The sequence below is a fragment of the Blastomyces dermatitidis genome (assembly GCF_000003525.1).
Source record: "Blastomyces dermatitidis ER-3 genomic scaffold supercont1.6, whole genome shotgun sequence".
Classification (NCBI taxonomy): domain Eukaryota; kingdom Fungi; phylum Ascomycota; class Eurotiomycetes; order Onygenales; family Ajellomycetaceae; genus Blastomyces; species Blastomyces dermatitidis.
In genome coordinates, this window is record NW_025544779.1 from 3,522,372 (window position 1) to 3,531,368 (window position 8,997).

Genomic DNA, 8,997 nt, shown 5'->3' on the forward strand with positions numbered 1-8,997 from the left:
ACACAATTTTTTGAATAGATCTGCTTAATTCTTCACTCTTTTTTACAGCTGAATCAGCCAATTCATTGCCATGAATATTCATATAAGCAGGAACTCAGTGCAGATGAATTATCAGCTTTGATATTCTTCTCTTTTGAATTTTCAAAACAGAGTTTAAGATCAGTTCAAGATTCATTTAATCATTATAAATCTGACTATTTCTAAGTCTTTTTAAAGCAGCTTGACTATCAGAGAATATTCATGTCTCTTTCAAACAATTTCCTCTTTATGAGATTTTATTTCAATGAGTTTGAAAGCTTTCACTATTGCAAATAGTTCAGCATCAAAGACTTCAGATTCACAGCCTACATTTCAGAAATCTGAGATAAAATTAATATTATCTTCAGTATAAGCAATGTCTGTGTCTAATCTATTCAAATTCTCATTTTTTGAGCCATCTGAATAAATCAGAATAGAGTCTTTTATATTGATTGTAGAGATTCTCTTTAAATGCTGTTCATATTCTTTCTCTTTTGATAGTTCACTTATTTGTAAGTCTATAAGAGATTCAAGCTTTTCTCTTCAGAGAGATAACTTCTCATGATCAACTTTTTCAACATTTAAAGAAGAGAATTGATTTTTAATCAGAGAGCATAGTCTGTACAGTTAAGAAGGCATTTTCTTTGAAGAATTATTTTCATTTCAATCAAGAAATCTATTTCAATCCAGTTCATTTTCAGAGTTAATTAATGAAAATGAAGAAGAGACTCTTTCTCTGATTATATGATTTAAGCTCATCTTTACAACTCTCAGAGCATAGTTCATACAGGTCTTTTCAAATCTAATAGTAGAAGAAGAAATTGAAGCTTCAATTTTCATTGCTTTAATAGGAGATGATTTGAATGCTCTCAGAATTCTTCTCAAGACTCTGTTTTACAGACTTTGAAAGAGTTCAGTGAAATTCTTTTGATTATTTCATCAAACTTGAACTTCATAATCAGCTACTGATGTAATACAGGCTATATATAACTGTCTCATAGCCTGGAAGGATAGACCTCTCTCTGTATTTGATAGTCTAATTATGTTGTTTAATAGTCTTTCTGCCTTGACAGTTCTTTGTTGAATATGATATTTAAAATTCAACTTGGAGTTTAATCATACTTCTAATTATTTAATATTTACACTGGGTTTAATCTCTCTATTTAAAAGAGTTAGAGATAGTTCTTTCTCATTGAATCTAGAAAAGAAATGAATTAACTCAGTTTTATTCATATTAAATTGAATTTGATTGATATCTGCTTTAATAAAGATTTTCTTTGCAGCTTCTTTAATCACTTTCAAATTCTCTTTGATAGTTTTTAAGCTGTAGACTAGATCAATATTATTCACATAACTTGAAGATTGCACTATTCTCATATTTCTATTTTTGAATAGATATGCAGTGTATATTGCAAATAAAATGAGTGAGATTGAAGATTCTTATAATACTTCTATTTTTATCTCAGTCTTATCTTGTTTCATTCCATCAAAGAAGAGTTGAATAATTCTTTTAGATATAAAACAGTTAACTCATTTTATTAGAGAAAGTGACAGTTTTAATATCTTCAATGTCTGAATTAACTTTGACTTTGAAACATGATTAAATGCTTCTTTTATATCAATAAAAATTGCAGTTGAAACCAGACTCTTGTGCTTTGCTATTTAAATATCATGAACAACTGAGAGAACAGTATCAATTACAGAGCACTGTTTTCTATCTCTCATTTGTTCACTGAATAAAAGAGAATCACTTATAGAGCTTATAAAAGATAGTTAAGTAGTTATTATCTTTTCTAAAACCTTTTCTAGACAGTTCAATAGAGATATTACTCTATATAACTTAGAAATTGAAGTTTTTCTATTAGGTTTTGCAAGAATCACTTTAGTGGCTTCTCTCCAGCATTCAGAATGATATTCATTTTTCAAGAGATTGAAAAAGAGCTCAAAATATTCATTTCTTAAGTAGAAGTATGTATTTTGAATAATTAAGTGATTAATTGAATTAGGCTCTGCAGCAGTCTTAACTGAACTTGAGAAGATAGCTGACTCTAGTTCATCTTGAGTAAGATCAGGCCATTCCCAGTCATTTTCATCAATATAGTTGAGATATGACATATTCTCTTCCTCTGAATCTGAATCTGATGAGTTTTGAAAGAGAGTTCTTATAAAAGCTTGATATTTTTTCTCAAAAGAGTTTGCTGTATATAATTCATTCTGAAACTCATATTCTAAGGTTGGAAGTTTTGCTACACTTCTTGTTTTAGTATAGTTAAAAGCTTTAAAAACTTCTTTTTCTTATGCTTCTTCAAGAAATTTATTGTAGCAGTCTATTTTAGCTTTTTTAATATCTGAAAAATATTCATTTCTGACAGCTTTGAACTCTTTATCAGAAATTATATCATTCTTTCAATTTCTTCTAGCAGTAGTCAATTGTTTTCTTTTAGATGTAATATTCTCATTTCATCAAGATTTTGAATACTTAGAAGACTTTCTCTTTGAAATATTATCTTTAACACTTGCTAGAATAATAGATGTAATAAGCTTCACTCTATTCTCAAGCATTTTATTTGAGATATCTTGATCAGAATTTCAATATAGCTCACTCTGTCTTTCAGATTTTAACAGTTTTATACTTTTTTCAACTGTCTTTCAGTCAGCTTTTTCAAAGTTAAACTGATTAGAGAGAAGAGGATTTTCACTCATTTATTTCTTACTCAGTTCAATATTAAATTGAATAATCTCATGATCTGATTCTGATGTCTCATTTGAATCAATATACCAGTTTACAAGTCTTTTTTCTATTAGATTTTGTGATATGAAGATTAGATCTATAATAGATTTCTGTTTCATGTCTTTTCTAAAGAATGTTTGTTAATCAGACTTGTTAATCAAATCTATTGAATGCTCAAAGATTCATTTAATTAGATTATCAGCTCTTACTGCTCTTTTGCATTCTGAATTTCATCAGAGATGATGTGCATTGAAATCTCCTGCAATTATAGAGTTTCTTAATGAAGTTATGTTCAGAAATCCTCTATTAATTGTTCAGATATTATTATTTTTCTTCAATAACTTTTCATTATAGATATTTATGAGCTGTATAGTATTAAACTCATTCTGTTTATCTATAATATCACTCATCAGAATATCAGAGTCAGACATGATATCAAATCTTAGATTAAATTGATATCTTGATCTCTTTTTTTCATAGATCACTACTCTCAACTTTATCTCAGACTTTTGAGGTAAAAAGCAGTAGTAGCTTGAATAAGAAATAACATATTTTTGCTCAGCATCAAAATTCAGCTTCTGAAGCAGTATAAAATCAACTTTTTATTCAAATACAATTTGAAGACAAGAATAAATGCAATTTGAGTTTCTATTCACATTATTTTAAATAAATGTGATTTTTGAAGAGTTTTTAAACTTTTTTTGTTGTTTTTGTTGTATATTCATACTAAAAGAGAGTAGAGTAGAATCTAATCACTATCATTAGATAGTAGATTATAACTGTTCTGAAAAGTAGAAATCTCAACTGCTTGCATTATATCTAGTTTATTATCAGAGTCATTTCTCAATTCTCTAATCTTAACAGAAGTTTGAGGATTCAAATTCTGTTTACATTTTGCTGGAGAATTGAAGTTTGAAGACTTAGATAATTGAGAGTTTCTTCTTTTTGAGTCTGCAGTTGTGAGTTTACTGACTTGACTATTCTCTTCAGTTCTAGATTTACTTTGAGCTTCATTTTTTCTTCAGTTCTTTTGAGTTCTTGAAGCAAACATACATTCTTTTGAGCTAGATGCATGTTTTTCTTTGCAATTAGAGTATTTAAGCAGAGTGTGTTGACATATTTCACCTCTTTTTGAGCATGTTTCACATTTATACTCACTAGTTTTATGATCTCTGACACAGAATGCACATTTTGAGTCTCTGAAACAGGAGATTGCAAAGTGTTCATATCTTTGATAGTTTGAACACTGTGTTTGAGCTTTGAGATTCATTCTTAAGTCTTTGTATTCATGAACTCTCATTTTCAAATCTACTACTCTTACTTCAGAGATCTTTGACTGTTCAAGTGTCTTTGTATATACTAGAACAGAGGCATTTCTTTTACTTTGTCTGAACTCAATTGAATTTAGTCATACAGGCTCTTTTCTCAGTTGAATAGAGTTGTATTCTTTTAATTCATTTTTGAGATGTAGCATTCCTTCTTCACAGTCAAAAATTTCAACTGAAATATCATGAAGAATGAATTTGTCTCACTTTTCATCTCTCTCAGATAGAATTATTGTGTTTAACAAAGATTCTACTGCTGATTTTCAGAGATTCTCATTCTGAATAAGGAATTCTGCACTGAATTCAGGCATTGTGATCAGAATAATGAAGTTTTCAAAGAAGAATAGCTCAATTGAAGCTATAACTGATTTTTGAACTTCAATATTAATCATTAACTGAGAAAAGAACTGCTGATTGATTTTATTTCTAATTCTGAAAATAAGGTTTGAGTTTAGCTTATTTCTCTGCAATATGTCCTGATTTGAGACTTTGAGAATAAGTCTTCTATTTCTGGAGATTTGAAGATTTTTCTCTTTTTACATTTTTTTCTTCACTCTTCTATCACTAGAAGTATGAGCAGTATTCTTCTCAGTTTTCTCAGAATTTTGAGCAGGTTTTGAGATAGCAGATTTAGAGACAGCAGGTTTAAGAGACAGCAGATTCAGCTGCTTGAGCATATGTTTTCTTCTGATTTAAAGAAGAAGAAGAAGAAGAAGTAGAAAAGAAAGAAGAGTAAACTGAAGAGTCAGTGATTGTATTAGAAATTTTCAAAGTTTTTTAAACTGTGTTTGAAATTTCAAGTTTGAACTTGATCACTTTCTGTAGTTGTCTAGTCTGAGTATGAAGAATTAACAGAACTTCTTCATTCATCTCACTCAGACACTGCTTTTCAAGAATTTTACTTGCTTTTTCAAGTTTCTGTATTTCAAGAACTTGTTGTTTCTCTATTTCTTCTTTCTTTCTTCTCTTCAGAATTTCAATCTCAGGAATAGCATTTGAGAAAGCATTCTTTTCCACATCAACTGAGTGTACTTTTGATGAACTCATTGTTCTTACTCAATGAAAAGTTGATCAGATTAATTTAATTGAGATATTTATTAAACTCTTTTGAATTGAAAAGTTGATCACACTGTTTCAATTAAGAGGTTTCTAAGTCTGTTTTCAATTGAAAAGTTGATCAGACTATTTCAAAAGAAGAATAACAGACTTTTGTGTATAAAACACCTGATTTTTTTCACACTAGTTCAGTAACTAGGTTAGATTTTTGAAGAGAATCTAATAAACTAAAATTGATTTTTAAGATAAATCAATAAAATCTTTACAATCTCTTTCTTGAGATACAGTGAGGAAAAGTATGATATCAATTAATAGTAAATCAGATGATATGACAGTTTTTGAGAGAAAAACTGACAAAAAATAAATTAATTTTTTGCAGAGAAATTGATTAAAACTATTCAATTTTATTCTAAATTATTCAATTCTTCTCACACAACAAGTGTGCAACTCAAATCAGTTAATAAAGAGTATAAAAAAGAATTAAGTATTAATGAAAGCTCTTCAGTCACTGAAAAAGTAATTCTTACTTAAAAGAATATGAAATTATGATAGAAAACAACCCTGTTTTTAATTCTTTGTAAGAATATTGTATAAAACTCAGAGAAAAACATCTTACTTTTTCAAGAGAAGTAGAAAACTATTTCTAAAATCTTTTTTTTTTTTACATTAACTGCTGTAGAAGAATGAGATAGAAACTGCTAAGATATGCACTACTGTATACTCTCTATCAAGACTTTCCCTCTTCAGAGTCTTGATATTATAGAGAATATAAGTCTGTTTCTATATAATAATGTAAATATTGCCAGCGGGATGTAGAGAAACTGATTATTTATATCTTAAAATAGAAGACTTTGTCAATGATTATATCAATATAGAGTTAATTCTCAAATTCAATAGAAACCTAGTATTGCTGTTCTCAATCTCTTGCAGAATCTATTGAATATTGAGATATTAAAACTAGATTTAATATATCTCACTGTGCAGAGATTAATAGACTGACCGTGTGACTGTGTCTGAGACCAGAATCAGAATTTTTGATAGTCTCATTATCAATTGAACAGATTTCATTACACAGTTCTAATATTAGATAGTAGTCTCATACTGTCTCAGTGAGACTTACTGTCTACTCTTGTCACATTTTTCAAATGAAACCATGATTTTCACTTCTCAATTTAAATTATTTTTATTGCTTTAAATGACTTTAAATCTCATTTAAGTGTTACTAAAAAGTGTTACTTTTTAAAAAATTAAAAATAGTCTAAAAAAAACCTTAAAATATCTAAAAATAGTAACTTTATGTCAAGAATGAAACTAAATAAGATCAAATGAAATCACTTTCTCATTTTTTTCAAGTCATGATTTCATTTTAAGATCTGATATATAGTCACTTTACATGTTTATTTAATGATTAGTCCCAGTGGAATTCATGCCAAGAAATGTATGGGACCAGATCAAATGGGACCAAACATGAAATTCATGGTCCCGGCGGCCAGTCTAGGAATCAAAGGCTCAGTCAGATCTTGAGATATACTGATTTTATAGTTATTGTGTCTGCTGATTATGTATTGAGTACAGTTGCTGAGATATCTTTTTGTACTTTTCTGTCAGGAATGGGCCAGATTGAGAGAGGTGGTACGAGGGTGAGACTTGGTGTTGATGTCTAGATACACTGAAGACAGACTGCAGAGGTTGCACTTCAGGAGTGACTGTTGATTATGTGCTTGATATTATTGCTGAGGTATCTTTTTGTATTTTTCTGCCGGGGATGGGCCAGATTAGGAAGGGCGGTACAAGGGTGGGACTTGGCGTTGATGTTTTGGAACATCAAAGATGGACAGGGTTTTCGCGGAGGTCGCTTCTCAGATATCTCCACAACTACAGATCGGGGATCTTCCAAAATCGAGAAGATTGGTGCATATGGCTAGGTCTCTTCACCTTACAATTTGTATGGCAATTTGGCCCGGGGTTGTGGTGTGATAGGGGAGAATGGGGGATAATCCCACACAGGAGTTCCGAACGACGTCTGGTTCACATTTGGCTGGATAACTCCACCACCACACGGGGTATGCGGTCGGCGATGGGGTCAAAATGCTCATATGGTCGAGGGCTTTTCGATGGATCTATCGGCGGGTTCTTATTCGAAAAATCGAGCGAGTTCGTGGTGGAGCCTATATGATATCAATGAGTCAGCTATGATCAACTGACCTGAACTCTGAGTTCTGTATTATTCAAAACAGTAGCTCTTGACTGATGAGAACTGCTTCTGAAAAGAGAAGGCTAATGTGACAGGCTGCATCTGATTAATCATATAGACTATTTCATTACACTTCATAGATTCTTTCATTTCTGATCACTGATTCACAGCTGCTACAAATGTGTGTAGTATATACTCTGATTCTCAGCCATTTCTGATCACTGATTCTCAGCTGCTATGAATGCGTGTATATTCTTCCACTCTGAAGCTCCACTGTGTACACTATTACATACATGTATAAATATCTATCTTGATCACTGATTCTTACACTTTCTCTTTCTTTTCTTCTTTAACATTTTTATCTTTGTTATATAAGACCTATCAATATAATACTGATCTATTCAGTGTAGGCCTCTTACATATATCTTTATAACTACTTGAGATATTCTATTCTATTCAGAAGGAATATAAATGAAATAGTAAGACTTACATAATATTAGACTGACCGTGTGACCGTGTCTGAGATCAGAATCAGATTTTTTTGATAGTCTTATTATCAATTCAACTGATCTCATTACACGGTTTTAACATTAGATAGTAGTCTCATACTGTCTCAGTGAGACTTACTGTCTACTCTTGTCACATTTTTCAAATGAGATCATGATTTTCACTTCTCAATTTAAATTATTTTTATTGCTTTAAATGACTTTAAATCTCATTTGAGTGTTATCAAAAAGCATTACTTTTTAAAAAATTAAAAATAGTCTAAAAAAAACCTTAAAATGTCTAAAAATAGTAACTTTATGTCAAGAATGAGACTAAATGAGATCAAATGAGACCACTTTCTCATTTTTTTCAAGTCATGATTTCATTTTAAGATCTGATATATAGTCACTTTATCTGTTTTTTTGATAGCCAGTCCCAGCGGGATTCATGCCAAGAAATGTATGGAACCAGATCAAATGAGATCAAACGTGAAATTCATGATCCCGGCGGCCAGTCTAGTCATGATTTCATTTTAAGATCTGATATATAGTCACTTTACATGTTTTTTTGATAGCCAGTCCCAGCAGAATTCATGCCAAGAAATGTATGAGATCAGATCAAATGAAATCAAATGTGAAATTCATAGTCCCAGCGGCCAGTCTACATAATATTATATTGAAAAATGAGATGTAAAGATTTATTTACAGAGTGAAGCAAAGTAATATATTAGATGCTTTTAAAACCTGATTAAAATAGAAGATGTGTAGAGAAAGCTGCAAAGAGTGTAAAGCTTGCTTAACTGAAAAGATTGCTAGCTAGTGAGAGAGCGCTATTAAAAGAATTACGCCGGCAAAAAAACAGCTAGACAGTGTCACAAATCTTGGCAGAAATTCACACTGTATTTTATACTGAATATTCAGCTCTTGATTATTCCTTGTCTCACAAGTCACTCTTCACTATCATTTAACATGAAATCTGTCACTCTTTTTAATATATAATCTGCATGTTAATTTATCACTCTGCAGAGTTAGATAAGTATTTTATTCTTTTATCTTATCTATACTATTTTCTTCTCTATACTCATTGTCATCTTCTAACTCTGTAATCTTTTCAATATGTACAGAAATTCACTTAATTCATGCCTGTATTTTCTCTTGTAACAGATTCTTTCATACCTGCTCTTATAC

The 8,997-nt window shown here is 30.4% G+C and overlaps 2 protein-coding genes across 2 annotated transcripts; both read right to left on the reverse strand.

Annotated features, from left to right (window-relative positions):
* Nucleotides 1-4,851: 4,851 nt before the first annotated feature.
* Nucleotides 4,852-5,121, reverse strand: BDCG_17278 (uncharacterized protein; the record flags this gene model as incomplete). The annotated part of the gene is made up of 1 exon (XM_045426421.1): nt 4,852-5,121. The coding sequence occupies one exon, from the start codon at nt 5,119-5,121 to the stop codon at nt 4,852-4,854; it is 270 nt and encodes an 89-aa protein (XP_045281629.1).
* A 2,037-nt stretch (nt 5,122-7,158) lies between these two features.
* On the reverse strand, nt 7,159-7,536 carry BDCG_17279 (uncharacterized protein; the record flags this gene model as incomplete). The annotated part of the gene is made up of 2 exons (XM_045426422.1): nt 7,159-7,298; nt 7,521-7,536. 2 exons carry the CDS (start codon nt 7,534-7,536, stop codon nt 7,159-7,161), a joined length of 156 nt encoding a protein of 51 aa, XP_045281630.1.
* Nucleotides 7,537-8,997: the final 1,461 nt, after the last annotated feature.